Source organism: Drosophila nasuta, chromosome 2R (genome assembly GCF_023558535.2).
Source record: "Drosophila nasuta strain 15112-1781.00 chromosome 2R, ASM2355853v1, whole genome shotgun sequence".
In the NCBI taxonomy this organism is placed as follows: Eukaryota; Metazoa; Arthropoda; class Insecta; order Diptera; family Drosophilidae; genus Drosophila; species Drosophila nasuta.
In genome coordinates, this window is record NC_083456.1 from 21,914,587 (window position 1) to 21,933,024 (window position 18,438).

Consider the following 18,438-nt stretch of genomic DNA (forward strand, 5'->3'; position numbering starts at 1 on the left):
GTAATTATTATATTTATTAAAATTAATTAATATTTATTAAAATTAATAAATATAATAATAATTTATTAATCTAATTGGTGTCTTTTTAGTTATAAAATTATTTTATATATAACAATTAGTCATTTGTACCAATCTCTAGTTTTGGAATATAATACAATTTAGTCATAAAATTTAATTTTTTTTTCAAAATATATAAAAACGTTACTAAATATTTAATAATAAAATACACATTTACAGTAAAATGAAACAATATTCAACATTTTATAATTTTGCTTTATTTCAAAATTTCGCGCCAAGTCATTGTTATCCTTTCCATCACAGAGATGCTAAAGTCGATATCACAACATAACGATTGATAAACCATGTTTGCCTTTTGAATACATACCTATTCAAAAAATTGCGCTCATTCAGACACACATTTGGAATACTTCCCATAACTAATAAAGTGTTACCAATCTAGTAATGGAGCAAGTGGTATATTTCGGTATATTATTCAACGCCAAATAGTATATTTACATATTCGTATAACGGTCACACTGGATATATCGTCGGCGTTTTATTTCTTCCACGCTTCAAAATCACGTTCGCGAATTAATAACAAATCGGCAATATATATTACCGATTTATACAAATAATTGTGCGTTAAATGCATTTGTAAGCAATGCCGTATAGTAATTATATACTGTTGAACATCTAGAAGTGCAAAATAGACGGCTTAAGCAGATGCGAAAAAATAGAGACGAGAACGAGAACGCCACACAACACATACACGACGCTCAGGCTGGCTGTCAGACGTAGCGAGTCGGTCGGTCGGTCGGTTGAAGAGGCCAAGAGTTTTTACGGGCGAAATTCGAGTAAAAATTACGTTTTTTGCACTGAAAAAAGTCGGCTAGTGCAAATATCAGTGCTGTGTATTCGTGCGCACTCGAAAAGTGGCAATAAAATGTGCAATTGTGCGGCTAGCTAAAAGCTTAAATGTAAATTGGTACTGCCAACTACTCCGTTTTTTAATTGCTTTTGTTTATTTTTTGTAGGGCCAATTTTTCTTTTGCGCTGCGCTCGTGTATGCCTCTGTGCTTGTGTGAGTGTGTGTGCGCGTGTATGTGTGAGTTTTGCCACTCGTCCGTTTGGGGTGCGCGCGCGTGTGTATGTCTGTCTGTCTGATGTATGGCTGTGTGTGAGCGAACAACTCGCTGCCGCACAAAACAGTGTTGCCAGCAATTTACAATTTTTATTTGGTTTCGTTTTGTTTTTCGTAAAAATATATTTGCACACCCAAAGAAGATTTCTAAAAATATATCAAAACATTGCGCGTATATAAAGAAAATATTTCTGTTTGTGTGGGTGCGAAAAGTCAAGTATTTTGACCGCGGTCAGAGGTGGCAACCCTGCGTAATTGCAGTCTGTCTGTATATGTATTGCACACACAGGGTACATTTGTTTGTGCAGAGCGTGTGCGGCCAGCGTGCGTTGCTTTTGCAAAAAAAAAAATTACATGCCGCAAGAATGTGGCAATTGTTGAACAACATCGTTGAAAGCTGACAAAAAATAACGAAAAGTGAACGATAGTTTTCTGCCTATCATTGGCTGCATGCCTGTTCTTTTTTTTTGCGTAACATTTCTCTCTCTCGCAGGCAAGGCACATGCAACTGTGCGTTTGATTTTTTCGGCGGTAAACACTCACACTCATACCCTCGTACGTGCGTCGTTCTCTGTGTATGTGTTCGTTCACTCGTTGTTGCTGGCATGGCTGCCATTGCTGAGATGCTCACAAAATACGTGAGCGCGATAGTGTGTGTGTGTGAGCAGTGTATGTGTGTTTTTGTGTGTGCGTGAGATTCTACGTATCGAAAAAATGGTGCAAAATAACGACCAATAAACTAAACTAAAGAAACGTTGTAAAATTCCATTTGCAGGATACCCGCAAAACCGCTAGACAACAACAATATGGAAACGCTGGAGTTGAATTAAACATAAAAAAATAACAAAAATAAAAAACCAAAACCTAACAATAGCAATAAAAACGCTTGCAAAATTATTTTATACATGCTCCTCCGGTGCTCAGTGCTGCTAATTTTGGGCAGAGGAGAGTTTAATCTCGGGCAGCGGTGCGCTGCCAACAGGAAGGAAGAGGAAGCATAATCCACTCTAACTTATCCGCAGGCCGCAGCTAAATAATATATATAAAAATAAAAAAAATAAATACATACTACAAACACGGTTATTTGTTGTTGTTCCGTTCGTCGTTCTTGGACAACCATCAAGTATCAACAATAAAGTAACAACACCAACAACAAGCAGCAGCAACCAACAACAACAATGTACCCCCAACCGGTGCGTCACCCCGCCGCCGGGGTAAGTATAAAAAAACATATTGCAATGGGACCCAATCAAGTGTTTTGCTAATTGCGTTTCGCCCCCTATGTCCATTTCCATCTCCACAATCTCTGTTCACACACGCACACCCATTCACACACATACAGGGACCACCACCTCAGGGCCCAATCAAATTTACCATTGCCGATACATTGGAGCGCATAAAGGAGGAGTTCAATTTTCTGCAGGCGCAATATCACAGGCAAGTATTTTCTACGACACACGTTAGAAACTCCAGTAGGATATATCCAAAGCATACATTTTTTATCTAGAAATATTTTGCGATATATAAGTTTCTTTATTGCTAGGGATTATTATGAAGTTATAGAAAGTACTAGGGAAAAATTAATAATACCGTAAAGGTATCTATATTTTATATCTAGAGAATATACATGTAGGTCTTATTGTATCGAAAAGGGGAGTCTTCTTTTGAAGTTTATATTATATAAATTTAAATAAGGAGAGCTTACAATATATAATTTTATGAACAATTGTTATAAAATTTAAAAATTGCTTTGCTTATTTTTCTTTAAAATAAATAATGTTTTTTAAAGTTTAGATATCTTAAGAGTTAAGATTGTTTTTACACATCCTGTCAGCTAATCGCATGATTCATATGGTCTCTGTTGTTGAAGATTGAACAGAAAAACCATATGAACCATGTCGGATTTCAAAGAGAGAGCGTTAAGAAAAGAAAAGAATGCTGATTTCTGTAGGTTTTTCATGCTAGCATTATTGTGCTGGGCTCTTTCAGCCTCCAGTCGTTCCAGCCAGCCTGCCTCGATGTGTCTTTTTGCTGTATAAACCGGTTTGCCAGGCAAACGCGCCATATGCGCTGTTGCTTTGGTTTGCTCATAGGATTTTTTTTAGCCGGCACGACGACGACGGAAACGTTGCTCGAGATTTCTTTCTTTAAACTTAACTAATTTGCCCTTTTGATTATTTTTCCTGTGAATTTCAGCATCAAATTGGAGTGCGAGAAGCTGGCAACAGAAAAGACAGAAATGCAGCGCCATTATGTTATGGTAATAATATATCTAAACGACAAAAAACAAAAGAACTTTTAATTTCAGTTCTCGCTTTTTTTTTCCTACTCTTTACTCCTACACCAAACAGTACTATGAAATGTCCTACGGCCTTAATGTGGAAATGCACAAGCAAACGGAAATCGCCAAGCGTCTAAACACACTGATCAATCAGCTACTTCCATTCCTACAGGCCGATCACCAGCAGCAAGTGCTGCAGGCGGTAGAACGTGCGAAGCAGGTCACAATGCAGGAGTTGAATCTGATCATAGGGGTAAGTTTGGTTTCCCTTTCCGATGGTCGCAAATCAAGTATGACTTTTTGTGTGTTGCCATTTAGACAGCAACAACAGCGCAGTGAACTTTTGTTATAGTCTTCAACTATTGCCATCATTTTTTTAAGATAATACGTTAAAAGCTTTATAATTACCGGGAATTCCATTTGAAGAAAAATAGAACTTAAATATTGTACCCGGTGCGATTCTGTTGTCTGATTAAATTTAAAACAAATGCAGTGGCAATGAATATGCCAGGGTTTAATTTCGAAAAATGATTTTCTCTTTTTTTAAACATATATATTTGGTATTAAAATCGATAAATTGCAATAGGAGTAACTTAGTAACTAGTTCAAGAGAATTAACTTAATTTTGTCAATATAAAAGAATACACGATATTTTTTAACAAAGGTTCGCTGAATTGAATTATTGAGAAAAACTTGTTTAATACGTCTTTTTTTTGTATAAATATATAAAAACCAAACAAACTATCCAACATAAAAAACAAAAACAAAATATATGATATGATTTGATTATAAAACGATGCATGTATGTGCGTATGTTTGTGGCAGCATCAGCAGCAACATGGAATACAACAACTTTTAGTAAGTTATTTATTAGTTTCTTTTTTTTTTTTGTTGCAATTTGCGTTCATTTGTTTGTTTGCTTGTTGCGCTAATTTCTCGCTCGCTCTCGCTCTCCACCACAACGTGTTTATCATTAAGTTGAAGTCTCGCCGCTTGTTGTTCTACTTGTTGTCAATGTTGTTGTTGATGTTGTTGGTGTTGTCTGCACACACAAACGCACACCTACATCAAAAAATTAAAAATAAACAGCTTTTGTGATGTCCCCCGAGCCAATAACAACCATCGACAAAAGGCTAAAATATAAAAACAGCCTGGCGTCAGCCTGTGCCAAGAAAACTTCGACAGTTTCCAGTTCTCTTAACTAACCAATGTTTTGCTTGTGGCTTTCATTTCATGCAGCAACAAATACACGCACAACAGGTGCCTGGAGGGCCGCCACAGCCGATGGGCGCACTGAATCCATTTGGCGCCTTAGGTGCCACAATGGGCCTGCCACATGGTCCACAGGGTTTGCTCAAAGCGCCGCCAGATCATCACAGGCCGGATATAAAGCCAACTGGATTGGAGGGACCAGCGGGCGCCGAAGAGCGTTTGGTAAATACTTCAGATTTGAGATATTAAATAGATTCTTATACTAAAACATAATTCCATCCTATTACAGCGCAATTCGGTTTCACCAGCGGATCGTGAGAAATATCGTACCCGTTCGCCCCTGGACATTGAGAATGACCCGAAGCGTTTAAAAAATGAGAAACTGCAAGTACGTATCGTCAGAGCAACTATTGCAAAATCTACATATAATTCATAGTATACTCGTATCATTATAATTGTGTCATCAGCTGTTGCTGCCTCTCAACTCACCAAACCGTAGCCTATCTCATATTAAACGTAGTTGTTGTTGTTGTCGTTGTTATTGTCTATACCTTAATACCCAATCTATCACTTTCATGAGCTTCATAATAACGAAATCAAAAGAAAATAAACATCGATGTATAGCTATAACTAATCGCATAGTTATAGCTATAGCTATAGTTGCAATTATATTTGTAGTCTTTGTGCAACTAAACAAAATTCAATTGTTGTTTGTGTTGTATTGTTGTAAGCATTTTGTTTTATTGTGTTTGTTTGTTTTTTTCAAAATTATTTGCAGGACGATGAAGGCGAGAAAAGCGATCAAGATTTAGTCGTAGATGTTGCAAATGAAATGGTGAGTTGAGTGTCGGCCCTGATTCTCATGCAACAAAACCAAAACCAACAACAAGCTACACAAATACACACCCCCCACAAAGCACACGACACCACAAAACCAAAACCACAAGTGCCACACATTGTGAACAATCGTTTAACAAGTGTTTCTGAATAACCATTGCAGGAATCCCACTCACCACGACCCAATGGCGAGCACGTGTCCATGGAGGTTCGCGATCGTGAGAGCTTAAACGGCGAGCGTCTGGACAAACCGGGAAGCAGTGGCATTAAACAAGAACGGCCGCCCTCACGTTCCGGCTCCAGTTCGTCGCGTTCCACACCCAGCCTCAAGACAAAAGATGTAAGCACTAGATTATGAATCGATAAGTTTATTATAAAAGGGGATTTCATTTAGAGTATAAGCTTAATTTTTAATGTGTACATTTAGGGAATCACTTAAAATACTGGAGCATTTTGGAACTCTAGTTGAACTTGCTATTCTAATATTCACGAGTTCTCATTTTGTTTGTGAAATGTTTTAAGCAAACCTGTTCGCAATAATGAACATTTGTTTAATTATATTAAGTGTGCTTTAAGCTGAAAGTGTTAAATGGTTTAAGCAATTATTTATTACGAGGAAAACTAGCATGACTAAGATTCTTTGTTGACTAATTTTAAATAATTGTTATTTTTGTTTTTGTTTTCGTTTTAAATTGCTATTGCTATTGCGAACGTGTGGAATAGATGGACAAGCCGGGTACACCGGGAGCGAAGGCACGTACACCGACACCAAACGCTGCCGCACCATCTCAGGGCCCAAATCCTAAACAAATGATGCCACAAGGTGGCCCGCCGCCGGCTGGGTATCCAGCGTCGCCGTATCAGCGACCGGCCGATCCCTATCAGCGTCCGCCATCGGATCCCGCCTATGGACGACCGCCGCCAATGCCGTACGATCCGCATGCGCATGTACGAACAAACGGCATTCCACATCCCTCGGCACTAACTGGTGGAAAGCCGTAAGTTGTTGTCAACCTACTTCTTCTCTATAATTTTCACTAATATTCCTTCACTCTTACAGTGCATACTCTTTCCATATGAACGGCGAGGGCAGCTTGCAGCCGGTGCCTTTCCCGCCGGATGCGTTGGTGGGCGTCGGCATACCGAGACATGCGCGGCAAATTAATACGTTATCACATGGCGAGGTCGTGTGTGCGGTTACAATTTCAAATCCTACAAAATACGTTTATACGGGCGGCAAGGGTTGCGTCAAGGTGTGGGACATCTCGCAGCCGGGCAACAAAAATCCCGTTAGCCAGCTGGATTGCCTGCAGCGCGATAATTACATACGCTCAGTGAAACTGCTGCCGGATGGACGCACACTTATTGTCGGTGGCGAGGCATCGAATCTATCCATATGGGATTTGGCCAGTCCAACGCCACGCATTAAGGCCGAGCTAACCTCAGCGGCGCCTGCATGTTATGCGCTCGCCATCAGTCCCGATTCGAAGGTGTGCTTCTCATGCTGCAGCGATGGCAACATTGCCGTTTGGGACTTGCACAATGAGATACTGGTGCGTCAGTTCCAGGGCCACACGGACGGTGCTTCTTGCATTGACATTAGTCCGGATGGCTCGCGATTATGGACTGGTGGCCTGGATAACACTGTGCGCTCGTGGGATTTGCGCGAGGGTCGTCAACTACAACAACACGATTTCAGTTCTCAAATATTCTCGCTTGGCTATTGTCCAACAGGTGAGTTGCATTTAACGTACTGCAGAATCGTCATGTATTTACAATTTCTACAATCCAATTCAAAGGTGACTGGCTGGCCGTTGGCATGGAGAATTCACATGTGGAAGTATTGCATGCATCAAAACCGGACAAGTATCAGCTGCATTTGCACGAGAGTTGTGTGCTGTCGCTGCGATTTGCCACCTGCGGCAAATGGTTCGTTTCCACCGGCAAAGACAACCTGCTTAACGCATGGCGAACACCTTACGGTGCCAGTATATTCCAGGTGAGTTTAATCTGCAATCACAGTTAATCAATGGCGCATTAAATGTGATTAATATAGAGCAAAAGACAAATAACTTGTTCAGATTGCCATATCAGGTTTTATGTCAATCGTTCCTTATACTATAAATGTTAAATTTCGTTAATATGTTTATAATCAACCAATTGCTAATTGTTTATTCGTGTTATTTATATCACTTGCAGTCAAAGGAAACATCATCCGTACTTAGCTGCGACATATCAACTGACGACAAATATATTGTGACGGGTTCGGGCGATAAGAAGGCTACTGTCTATGAAGTTATTTATTAAATGAAAAAACACACACACATACACAACAGAGGAAATCCACACTTTTCATTTTGTAATAAGCGCATATAGGTTTTTATTACAACTACAAAAAGAAAACAAACAACACACAAGAGAAGAATACACAACCCATGTTCGATAGCTAGAAACAACAAGAACAACACGAACATAAGCATCAACAGAAAGCAGAGCAACGGCAGCAGCGCCATGCATAAAAGAGAGCGAAGCAAAAAGAAAAATTCTATAATATAAATATATTAAAACAAAAACAAACAAGAAAGAAAAGAAAAATCTAAAAATTTAAGCGTACTTCTAGCTACTAAGCTTAAGCTAAGTCCAATAAAAAGTTGAACACAATTTGAAAGTAAAACAAAAAGAAATCTAAACGTAAAGCAAAATAATAATACGAGAACATAATAATATTGTAATAATAATGATGCAAAGCGAGAAAATGGAAAAACTATAAATAACAAACAAACAAAAAATACTAAAAACAAAAAAAAAATTGAGAATGAAAACGAGAGTAATAACAGTCGGCGTTACCTACCACGCTCATCAAAAAGAAATAAGTGCTGGGTGAGGATTCCACCCAGCATGGATTAGTCATTGCAGGAGCGTTGAGATTATAATTACCAGATGAGTTACAAGATTGTCAGATATGAGATGTGAGTGCTTTTAGTTCGTCGTATGTGTTTATAAGTCGGCAGCGAAGTTTTTGATAAAACAGAAACCAGAAATGAAACAAACACAGATCGTAAATCAATAATGCAAATGCAAAAACAAAATTCTAAGTTTTAGTTTGTCAATTTGTTTTAAATTAGTGACTGCTACCCTCCTCTATACTGTCCCAGACTCTTCCTTCCTTCCACTTTGCATACAAAACACACACCCACAAAAACACATTTGCATGCAGAAAAAGAGTATATATATACATATATATATATTTATGAGTGTATATATATACATATAAATATAAATGAATATAATAGTAAGCAGTTTAGTTAAGAATTTTACATTATAAATTAATACACAACAAACGAAGCGCCGCCAGCACACAAAAATATTCCCCATAGCCCTTAAAACACACACCCACAACTCTCAGTCCCCCTTAGTACACACAACCATCTAAATCGGGAGGCGCCAAAGCAGCCAGTTTATTTTGAGAGAGAGAAAAACGCAACCCAACAAAACCAATAACCAACTGTAAAATCCTATGTTTTGTGCAGCTAAAACAACAACAGGAAAAACAAAAGAAAAGAAAACAAAATAACACTTGTTTACACATTAGTTTATATAGAAATGAATCGTATATATAGTATATGTATGTATATGAATATATATGCAAAATATATATTATATATAGAATGTGGGCACATCTCGCGCCCAGCGAAACATTGTAATAAGCAAAACAAAACAAAAAAGAAAACAGAATAGAGTGCAGCACACGCTTCGATTTTTAATTTTACAAATATTATTATTATTATTGTGGTTATATATGTATATAATTATATTATAAATAATTGAAGCAAAACGAAAAAGAAAAATAAAAAATTATATATGTAATCAAAGTAAACTAAACTATATATAGTCAGTAGAGTAGTCCTCTAGAACACATCTGTTGTATAAACGCTGCGCTGTCGTGGCAATGGAGCTCCTTGCTGACGCGCCAGCTTAGTGTGCAGCTCACGCAACATTTCACATTGGCGACCCGAAATCTGACGAAACTTGTCGATGGCAATCGGCAGCAGGTTGTCCACCAGGAACACTTTGTTCTTCATCACAAAGTTCGGCTACAAATGGAGCATAGTTATATTATGTTATGTTATAATATAAAAGATTATTTGGACTCACATCGACAGCCAAGTCACTAGGTGGTTTCAGCGCGTGTTGTGCCAAAAATAGATCACGTAGAAGCTGCTCCAGACTCTGCATCAGAGCCTCGCCCTTGGCTAGACAGCCACAGTACTCGGTCAGCTGAAGGAATTGCCGCACAAAGACCAGCGTGGATTGTGTTAAATTCAACCAGGTATCGCCTGTGGCCTGGGCACGCATATCAATGCCCAAAGTGTCCAGCTCATGCAGCAGCCGCTTAAGGTTCGACTTGGTTTGCAGATTATATGGTTGCCAGCTTTCCTCAGTGCGTCCGACAGCATCCAGCAAACGCTGCTTCGATTCTTCGATGAGTGACTCCAAAGTGGTGCGCAACAGACCCTCCAAGTGATAACTGATGTCCAGACCAATCTCGGTTAGCTTGGTGGCAGGTTTGCGCACGCGTTCCACACACTTGGCCACCGCCTCCAGTGAGGTGCCTTTGGTCAGATAGTGTTTGATCAGCTGGCTAGCAAAGTACTGCAGCTCTGCATTGCACCACACCACAAGAGCTACAAATGGATGAAATTAAGTTTTCTTATGTTTCACTTACAATCGGTTATTCAGACTTACCGCTAACACAAGCCGGCTGCTGCTCGAAGGCGCTGAGGAAATCACAGGCCACTTGGGTGAGATCGCAGAAGAATAACTCGGAGATTTCGGCATTGTTGCGGCGTGCCTCACGCTGTGCCACACGCAGACTAACCGTGCACACTTTGAGTAGAGTGGCACTTGCCTGCCTGGAGCGTCCCATCTCCACCAGAATCTTGAGCGGCCGTCGAGCGGCACGCAAAGCAATTTGCAGATTGCGATTGTGACTGTTTGACAGCTCCTGGATAAGGACGTTGGTTAGCTTTTGTTCCTGTTGCTTCACCTTGCTCTCGATGGCATCCGCTTGCGGCAGTTTCTTCCTGTCAGCCTGCCGCAGAAAATCCTGGGTGCGCTTTATAAGCGCTTGGGCATCCTCAAAGTGTCGTTGGGCCACCAGCGTTTGTAGCTCCTCGCTAGCCGTGCTCAGCCACTCTGGCGTTTCATCCTCCAGCGATTTCGGTTGCGCATCGCTGGGACTTTGATCCTGCAGTTTCTCGGGTGAGGTGCTCTTTGAGGGCGTCTGCTGCTGCTTGGTGCGTCCTGGTGGCTGTGGGGCTTGACCCTTCTTGGATTTCTTCTGTTGATCGAAGCGAAAGGCTTCCTCCAACTTCTCGATCCATTCGCTTTTGCCTGCTGCCGTGATGCTCTGATAGATCTTGGAACCGTCGGGAGTGATGATATTGATGGCATTTTTGACGCCATCCAGATCCTTGATGTTGATGACAGCAATTTTCTTGGGATCATACTCAGTGAGGAACTCCAGACGCCTATTATGATTACAGAGTTAGATCATTGCTAAGAGATTTCATGGAGATTCGTACTTATCGTGCTTTACTTTGCAGACAATCAGTACATCGTTGAAGAGGAAAAAAAAAAAAACACGCTGTATGGGGCGATAGTCATTGCCATCCAGCTCAATGAGCGCACCCTCGTTAAGGAATGTCTTGCCTTCCAAATTGCCATTGAAACCCTGCACCATTTCTTTAACGGCTCGCGTTGCATGACTGTTCTCCACATCCTCCGTGGCTGCGGCGGCGTTTGCCTCTGCAGCCTCAAGGCTGTCCGTCGCCTTTAGTTGGCTGCTCATCTTGCCATCTGTCATGGTGGCCAAGATGTTACGTTGCTCGATAAGAATATGCGACAGCTGATACATCTCCGATTCGAGATCTGTAAAAAATTGGTTGTGGAATTGATTGAAGAAGGGGAAAATCTATATGAGCATAAACTGTATTACGTGATATCTCCTTGGCGGTTTGTATAAACTGCATATAGTTCTTTTTGCAAGTTTGCTTGAGCGTTGCCGACGTTTGCTCATTGTACGCCTCGATTTCCTTCTTGCGTTGCTGCAAATCGCTGCCTCCGACACATTCGCGTGTCAGTTCTTTGGTATCTGGAGAAAGCGTCAATATATTTTAATAGATAATTATAACAGCAACGAGAGTGGTGCTTACACTTGTCCACGCTAAAGTTAAAATCGTCGAATTCCTTCATTGTAGGGCGGAAAAATAGAAAACAAAACTGTGATGATGGCTCAGCGTCTACTATTGTTGTTGTGGGTAACTACGTAAACACACAAGTGCACAGCTACGTAACGTAAGTAGAGGGGCGTAATGGGTCAGTATAAAAATACTGAAACCAAGCATAGCCGTTCTTTTAGATTTCTCGTTTTTTTTTGTATTCTTTTATGAAGAATTATATTTTGAAGGAGGCTGTGATTAGTGGAGGAGAATGCGTTAGGAAAAATCAATCGAAAACATTTTCTATTAATCCGATAAAATCATTCATTTAAGGGCTGATGTGAGTTTAACCGAAATTTTATAATGCAAAACCGGATGGTCCATAATTTATGCAATAATTCGAAATATACTATTAAATTATATGCCTTTCAATTATATGATTAAGATGAAATTAACTATAATTTCACATTTACATTTCTAAAATGTGCAATTCTATCTTTATATGTATGTATGCTTGACTAGCGACGTTTCACTGTACATCGAATGCCATATGAAGTGTGGCCAACTCAAAATTTAGTATATTATAGAAATGTTACTTGTGGTCACACCCCAACATAGAAAAACAGCTTTAAGAAAGCTCTTCTTCTACGCCGTCGTTTGTTTTGATGAGTAATTTTCAACATATTCATTCATTCCTATCAAACACAGTTCTCAGGTCGTAAATAGTTATAATAAATTAATTGTTGCAATGGATTGGCTTTTCGGCAAAAAGATCTCACCGGATGAGATGCTGCGCAAGAATCAGCGCGCTTTAAACAAAGCGATGCGAGATTTGGATCGCGAGCGTATGAAAATGGATCAACAAGAAAAGAAAATCATAGCAGACATCAAAAAGATGGCCAAGGAAGGCCAAATGGATGCGGTCAAGATCATGGCCAAGGATCTGGTGCGCACGCGACGCTACTCAAAGAAGTTCATGCTGATGAAGGCAAACATTCAAGCGGTATCGCTGAAAATACAAACGCTCAAATCTCAAAACACAATGGCCCAAGCAATGAAGGGTAAGAGAAGAGAGTTGTGGGAGGAGGTGACTCACATTTAATGCTTATTTAATTGCCAATTGACTTTTAGGTGTCACCAAGGCCATGCAGAACATGAATCGACAACTGAATCTCCCGCAAATCCAAAAGATTCTGCAAGATTTCGAAAAGCAATCCGAGATGATGGACATGAAGGAGGAGATGATCAACGACGCCATCGACGATGCCATGGAGGATGAGGGCGATGAGGAGGAGACCGATGCCGTTGTCTCCCAGGTGCTTGACGAACTTGGCTTGCAGTTGGGCGAACAATTGGGAGATTTGCCTACTGCGTCCGGTTCGTTGTCCGTTGCCGGCGGCGCTGGCGCTCAAAAGACGGCTGCAGCTGTTGCCGCGGGTGGAGCAGGCGGTGGCCCGGCACCAGGAGGTAGTGGAGGAGGCGGCGGCGGTGGAGCAAGTGGAGGTGCCGCTGGAGGCAGCGGAGGTTCCACGCCCATGTCGGATGCTGATGCCGATTTGCAAGCGCGCCTTGACAAGCTGCGCAAGGATTAGGAGCAGCTGCTTTAACTGCCGTTTTGTATGCTTAGCCCACTCTGTTGATTTTATGAAATAACACTTTGATATGCCTGTTTCCCCTGGACAACAATGATTCAAGAAAAACGCTTAACAACTTACGGATAACAAGCGTATATTTCAGTTAAGAAGAAGAGTAAAGGGGAGCTGGGAACACGCATCTAAATCAAGCTAAATAGAACATCCACAGTTAGTTTAAGTTAAGTTTCACTGGAAGCCGTTGGCCAAAAAGACACGTTCCACTTCCTCGAAGACCTTCTCAGCATCGGGACTGGCGTCAATGGTCTTCACTTGGCCCGCCTGCTCAAAGAACTTAATGATGGGCAGCGAGTCGTTGTTGTACGTCTGAATTCGTTTCTTCAAACTCTCCATGTTATCGTCGCTCCTCCCAGAGCCGCTCTGGCCACGTCCCAAACAGCGCTCCACACAAACATCTTCAGCACAATCGAAGAATAAAACAAATTGCATATCCGCCTTGCCATCCATTTGACGATTCCAGCCATCCAAGTTGTCCTGGTTACGTGGAAATCCGTCGATGAGGAAACGCGTCTTACCAGAGTTCTTCATGGCATTCTCCAGCAGGGAACACGTGACCTCCACAGGTACAATTTGTCCGTTTCGAATGTAATCCTCGATGAGCTGGCCAAACTGGGAACCTTCACGGGCGCGTTCTTCGCGCAGAAGATCGCCAGCTGAGAGATGTGTGAACTGGAAGCGTTGCACAATTTTGGAACATTGCGTGCCCTTGCCTGCCCCTGGGCCGCCCAAAACGAATACAACCTTTGGCTTTTCACTGGACATTTTCCGGTTGTTGAGTAAGCTGAGGTAATTAATTTGCTGATGGGAATGTGCTTGGAATTGCTGAGTCAGCAGTCGGTGAGGTATAGCACCTTGTGCAGATGACGACGACTCAACTGTTATCGCTATAAGTCGCGTAAAAGCGCGCCACATTGGCAACTAACTATACAAATGAATAGAAAGAATCGTCGTGGTGTATACCTAAATAATTTCCACTGGAAATGCATGTTGTGACGTCACTACGAGACATGCGCCAGCTGTTCAAACAGCGGCCATTTTCTTTGCGTGTGCCTTAGCCAACACTATTAGATTTCGCGCCAACTAAAACGTTTTAAATGGGTTTTGAATGTGTGTGTATTTCAGTACAGTAATGATATAAAACAATTTTAAATGAGTTGTGCTTGGTTTTTGTGTATTAAATCGGCCACTAGTTGATAGGGTATAATATGTTGAGAGCCCGGCGCAAGATCCACTTCTTCATCATCAACGCCCACGATGACTCCAGAAACTGCAGCCAAAAAAAAAAAATAATTTGTAAAGATAAACTATCTTCATAATGCAGTAACAACAGTGGTATATCAACCATACCAAAGTTACAAGTCCGTTGCGCTTTGCAAAGAAATTTTAATGCATAAATTAAACAATAAACTAGACCCACCTGCAATATTGGCTTTGAGGAAGACATGGCTCATCAGATTGGGCGTCACTATGCGCTGCTCGGCCTCGCCACGCTGCTGGTTCGGCATATACTGCGTGGCCACCTTGTTGAAGTACTCATCCACATGGCTGGCAAAGTCCTGAGCATATTTCGCCTCCTCCGGGGAAAGTCGTTTGTCAGCGGCATCGCGTGTTGCTTCCTGGTTGAGTATGTGCTGTGTGTAGGTCTCGATCTTCTGCAGCCGACAACGCAGATAACTAGCCATTATGTAGCGTATGCGTTCCAGCTCCATTTGATGCACCACAAAGCGGAAATCGTTCTTATCGAGATCCTTCATTTGCTCCTCCATGTGCGCCACTTGGGACAACATTAGCTCCAGCATATCTGTCTGGTGCTGCAGCAATTCCGGTGCACAAATCTCATTTGTCCAAGCAGTCTCAAGTATTTCCAAAACCTGATGCAACAAGTTGCAGTTTATTTTTGTTAATAATAATACGAGTTCTCTTTACCTTTTGTGCTGTAATGGGTTCCGCATCTTCATCATCGTCGTCTTCGAAGCCATTAGTGTAGGCGGCCTCTGTGCTTAAGTCAGGCTCATTCAAAACTTGTTCTAGATTTTCAGTGTCCGACATAATTAATATTTTGTTAAGAAGTAACTATTATTGGCGCGTTCGACAGGTAAACAAAAGCAAAAGCAGCTGCATTTGCCCAAGTGAATGGCAAGATTGAAAGATTAGAAAGATTGCTCAACACTGACATTGCACAGAACAAATCAATGTTCGTTTAATTGATGAAAATTTTGTTCAATGGTTCTCTATGATTATTAAATTTTTTTAAAGAGATAAATTACCAATACATTGTAATATATAAAATAAATAAATTATTAAATTGCTATCAGCTGATGCATGCTCGTATAAGTGAATGGCTATATAGAGAACATCATAAACAATACAAAATTGCTCAACACTGATATTGCACGCGATGGAAGCGACAACGGCACAACAAACGGAGTTCCGAAATAATTTTCGCCTAATTGTTGAAAGAATCTTCAACAATTGGCAGAATTTGCGTCTTGCCGTTGAACATGGCATGGGTGGTCGCAATGGACAGCAGGTGAGCAAGTGTTTCTCCTTTAAATGTCACACAATTTCTAACCTAACTCCTATTGTGGTTGGTCAGGTGGCAATCGAGATCATGGAATACACTTTTGAGTACTGCGTAGGCAACGAGAACATCACAGAGGGCGAGTTGCAGGATGTAATCGAGGAGCTGATGGATCAGGAATTCAATACTTTATGCGACGATCACTCCATACCCGAAATATGCCGCAATCTCCTGCGTTACAAGCAAATGGCGAAGGCGTCCCAATATCCACAGATTGAAGCTGAGCTCAGCAGATTGCCGCAGGGCAAGGACTGGTTACGTCCCGATGTCAAAATAACGTACACGCCCATCGAAGGCGATTCCTCCTCCGACGAGGACATGGATGAGGATGATGAAGGAGACGATGCCATGAATGGTGAGGATAGCGAAGAGGAGACTGCAACTAGCAGTGGTAGAGTTACACGCTCCCAGACACGTAAGCAGCAAGCGGCCGAGTTTGTGGAGCCAGAGGAGGGTTGGACGACTGTCCGTCGCAAATAGAAATACAAATAAAACGCAATTTATACTGTTAGTTATCAAAAAATGTGGCGTTTACTTCTTGCAAATCTAAAAAACGTAACGGAGCAATTGGCGGACGTGTCTTTGGCCTGTGTGTTATCCTGCAGAGATTACACTGAACGGGAGCAGCTGCATTTGGCTGAGGATCAACGTCCTCGGCTCGCGGATGCTGTAGTTGTGACCACGACGTGAATTTACTCCCCTTGGGCAGTGTCAATTTGAGATCAACAACCGAGGCAATCGAATCGATGTTGGGTGTCAGCGCCAGATTAATTGCAGGATAGATGATGAAGGCAAATGCGGCGCCCACAATGATGAGCACTGGAACAAATGCCGCGAAATACTTGTCCGGCAGATGGGAATGCAATCCCAGCTCCACAGGCAAATATGCCCAAGCCACATAGATGAAAAACAGCACGGTGAAGAGAAAGTAAAAGGCGAAGCCATAGATGGCTCTATGCGGAGTTGGCGCTGGGCTGTGTTCCGGCATCTCCAAAGAGTCGAATAGTGTCTTGGCAGAGCAGTAGACACTCAAAGAACGAGCTGATGGCAGTACGTAGATTCTTTACTTGATCCGCACTGAACTGGACAACAAGCACATTTTCCTCCAAGCTGAGTGTTTTGCTCACAAAATTACGTCGAGGCTCTTGATCCACACTGAGCACGCGATAGGCAATTTCAGCGTGCTGCGGCGTATCAAATGGGAGTCTTAATGTGCTGCAAGTGAACTTATGTATATTTTGAATAATAAGTAATTCAATCCGGCACACTTACGATTCATTGACTGCCTGCTCTGGCATTTTATGTTTTAATTTATTTACAACTAATTTGACAAGCAGCAGTGCATGCTTGTCTGCGCAAAATGTGAATGACAATACATCAAGCATTCAAAGTGCAAGCAGCTGTTTTTGTTAGCCGAGACAAAAACCAGTGTAGTGTAACTTTAAATCACCCTCCCAACAAATAATATGATTGCCAGATAACGTTTCCAACTTGTATTTTCTTTATTACAAAATGCTTCCGCGTCCAATTCTTAATGATTTACTTAGCGTAGTATGTTTACTTCTTGGACTTGTTGACACCGCCCTTGGGTGCGGGCTTCTTGGAGGCAGTTTTGACGGCCGACTTGCCACCGGTCTTGCCAGCGGGCTTCTTGGTGGGTGCCGCCTTTGTTGGTTTCTTCTCCACCTTCTTAACGGGCTTGACCAGAGCATCGCGCTGGCTCTTGAGTGCCTTCACGATCTTCTGCTCCTCAATCAGAAAAGCGCGCACAATACGCTCACGCAGGCAACCGTGGCACAAGACACCACCGTATGTGCGGGACACGGTCTTGTGGCGCTTGGACAGACGTGGGCGCTCGCTGGGGCGGGAGGGGGTGATACCCTTAAGCTTCTCCTTGCACTGACCGCAGCGTGGCACAGTCTTGTTCTTCTTCACATACTGGTAGACCAGACGACCGCCGGGAGTGCGAACACTGTAAACAAAAACACATTCCAATTAGAATTGCAATTTAACTTTGTCGTATTGGGCAAAAAAAAACTTACATGCGCCTCTTGTTGGATCTGGTGTTGTAAGACAGACGTCTCCTCAAAGTCAAGCGCTGGACCATGTTGCGGCTGCTGTATTATTCAAATTTATTGTTCATTCATTAATGAGAGGTAACCAGTTGCCGATTAAGGATGCGTAAAATTAGAAGAAAAAACAATACGATTTGCATAAGTAAAGTGTAACGATATAGAACACATATTTGTCAATCATTGTGTATTGTAATTTGCAATAATTATTTAGCCGTTTAACGGATGTTCTTAGATTATTTGGCAAATTCACGAAAAGCAAGCTTAACATACTTGTAGTAAAAAACCAAAAGAGGGAAAGAAGAAGCAAATCAACGTGAAGTTGGCTGCTCTCCTCTGAAAAAGTGCTGCAAAACGGATTTTTAAGCTTGGCAGTATATTTTCAAGCTCTTTTAATAGACGGGTCACATTGTTTAAAAAAGAAAATTAAATAACTTCAAT

General features: G+C 41.5%; 8 protein-coding genes and 1 long non-coding RNA gene across 15 annotated transcripts; 3 read left to right on the forward strand and 6 right to left on the reverse strand.

Moving 5' to 3' along the window:
- Positions 1 to 100: 100 nt before the first annotated feature.
- On the reverse strand, positions 101 to 652 carry LOC132786648 (uncharacterized). The gene is made up of 3 exons (XR_009632464.1): positions 517 to 652; positions 386 to 456; positions 101 to 326 (listed from the first exon to the last, which is right to left on the reverse strand). It is a non-coding gene; the product is annotated as an uncharacterized LOC132786648 (long non-coding RNA).
- Positions 547 to 9,343, forward strand: LOC132786638 (protein groucho). 7 transcript variants are annotated; one of them, XM_060793218.1, is made up of 14 exons: positions 547 to 637; positions 1,917 to 2,355; positions 2,484 to 2,578; positions 3,338 to 3,401; positions 3,493 to 3,675; positions 4,248 to 4,280; positions 4,662 to 4,856; positions 4,924 to 5,022; positions 5,413 to 5,469; positions 5,635 to 5,811; positions 6,195 to 6,469; positions 6,532 to 7,205; positions 7,271 to 7,470; positions 7,671 to 9,343. In XM_060793218.1, exons 2-14 carry the CDS (start codon positions 2,320 to 2,322, stop codon positions 7,776 to 7,778), a joined length of 2,196 nt encoding a protein of 731 aa, XP_060649201.1. In that variant the 5' UTR covers positions 547 to 637; positions 1,917 to 2,319; the 3' UTR covers positions 7,779 to 9,343. The 7 variants fall into 7 exon arrangements, with proteins under 7 accessions (XP_060649201.1, XP_060649203.1, XP_060649198.1 ...); XM_060793215.1 differs by having other exon boundaries at positions 566 to 985; XM_060793216.1 differs by having other exon boundaries at positions 566 to 977.
- Positions 8,939 to 11,871, reverse strand: LOC132786639 (exocyst complex component 8). The gene is made up of 6 exons (XM_060793222.1): positions 11,687 to 11,871; positions 11,470 to 11,625; positions 11,057 to 11,402; positions 10,218 to 11,002; positions 9,627 to 10,156; positions 8,939 to 9,565 (listed from the first exon to the last, which is right to left on the reverse strand). Exons 1-6 carry the CDS (start codon positions 11,724 to 11,726, stop codon positions 9,380 to 9,382), a joined length of 2,043 nt encoding a protein of 680 aa, XP_060649205.1. The 5' UTR covers positions 11,727 to 11,871; the 3' UTR covers positions 8,939 to 9,379.
- Positions 11,872 to 12,335: 464 nt separating this feature from the next.
- LOC132786642 (charged multivesicular body protein 2a) lies at positions 12,336 to 13,406 on the forward strand. The gene is made up of 2 exons (XM_060793226.1): positions 12,336 to 12,753; positions 12,824 to 13,406. The coding sequence occupies exons 1-2, from the start codon at positions 12,441 to 12,443 to the stop codon at positions 13,282 to 13,284; spliced, it is 774 nt and encodes a 257-aa protein (XP_060649209.1). The 5' UTR covers positions 12,336 to 12,440; the 3' UTR covers positions 13,285 to 13,406.
- LOC132786643 (UMP-CMP kinase) lies at positions 13,404 to 14,324 on the reverse strand. The gene has a single exon (XM_060793227.1). The coding sequence runs from the start codon at positions 14,254 to 14,256 to the stop codon at positions 13,513 to 13,515; it is 744 nt and encodes a 247-aa protein (XP_060649210.1). The 5' UTR covers positions 14,257 to 14,324; the 3' UTR covers positions 13,404 to 13,512.
- A 114-nt stretch (positions 14,325 to 14,438) lies between these two features.
- On the reverse strand, positions 14,439 to 15,504 carry LOC132786644 (DNA replication complex GINS protein SLD5). The gene is made up of 3 exons (XM_060793228.1): positions 15,271 to 15,504; positions 14,762 to 15,215; positions 14,439 to 14,611 (listed from the first exon to the last, which is right to left on the reverse strand). The coding sequence occupies exons 1-3, from the start codon at positions 15,391 to 15,393 to the stop codon at positions 14,490 to 14,492; spliced, it is 699 nt and encodes a 232-aa protein (XP_060649211.1). The 5' UTR covers positions 15,394 to 15,504; the 3' UTR covers positions 14,439 to 14,489.
- Positions 15,505 to 15,577: 73 nt separating this feature from the next.
- LOC132786645 (uncharacterized) lies at positions 15,578 to 18,050 on the forward strand. The gene is made up of 2 exons (XM_060793229.1): positions 15,578 to 15,874; positions 15,941 to 18,050. The coding sequence occupies exons 1-2, from the start codon at positions 15,743 to 15,745 to the stop codon at positions 16,403 to 16,405; spliced, it is 597 nt and encodes a 198-aa protein (XP_060649212.1). The 5' UTR covers positions 15,578 to 15,742; the 3' UTR covers positions 16,406 to 18,050.
- On the reverse strand, positions 16,418 to 16,913 carry LOC132786647 (phosphatidylinositol N-acetylglucosaminyltransferase subunit P). Its single transcript, XM_060793233.1, has one exon. It carries the CDS (start codon positions 16,911 to 16,913, stop codon positions 16,434 to 16,436), a length of 480 nt encoding a protein of 159 aa, XP_060649216.1. The 3' UTR covers positions 16,418 to 16,433.
- Positions 17,404 to 18,342, reverse strand: LOC132786646 (large ribosomal subunit protein eL34). Its single transcript, XM_060793230.1, has 3 exons — positions 18,271 to 18,342; positions 17,968 to 18,042; positions 17,404 to 17,897 (listed from the first exon to the last, which is right to left on the reverse strand). The coding sequence occupies exons 2-3, from the start codon at positions 18,030 to 18,032 to the stop codon at positions 17,483 to 17,485; spliced, it is 480 nt and encodes a 159-aa protein (XP_060649213.1). The 5' UTR covers positions 18,033 to 18,042; positions 18,271 to 18,342; the 3' UTR covers positions 17,404 to 17,482.
- Between the last annotated feature and the right edge of the window lie 96 nt (positions 18,343 to 18,438).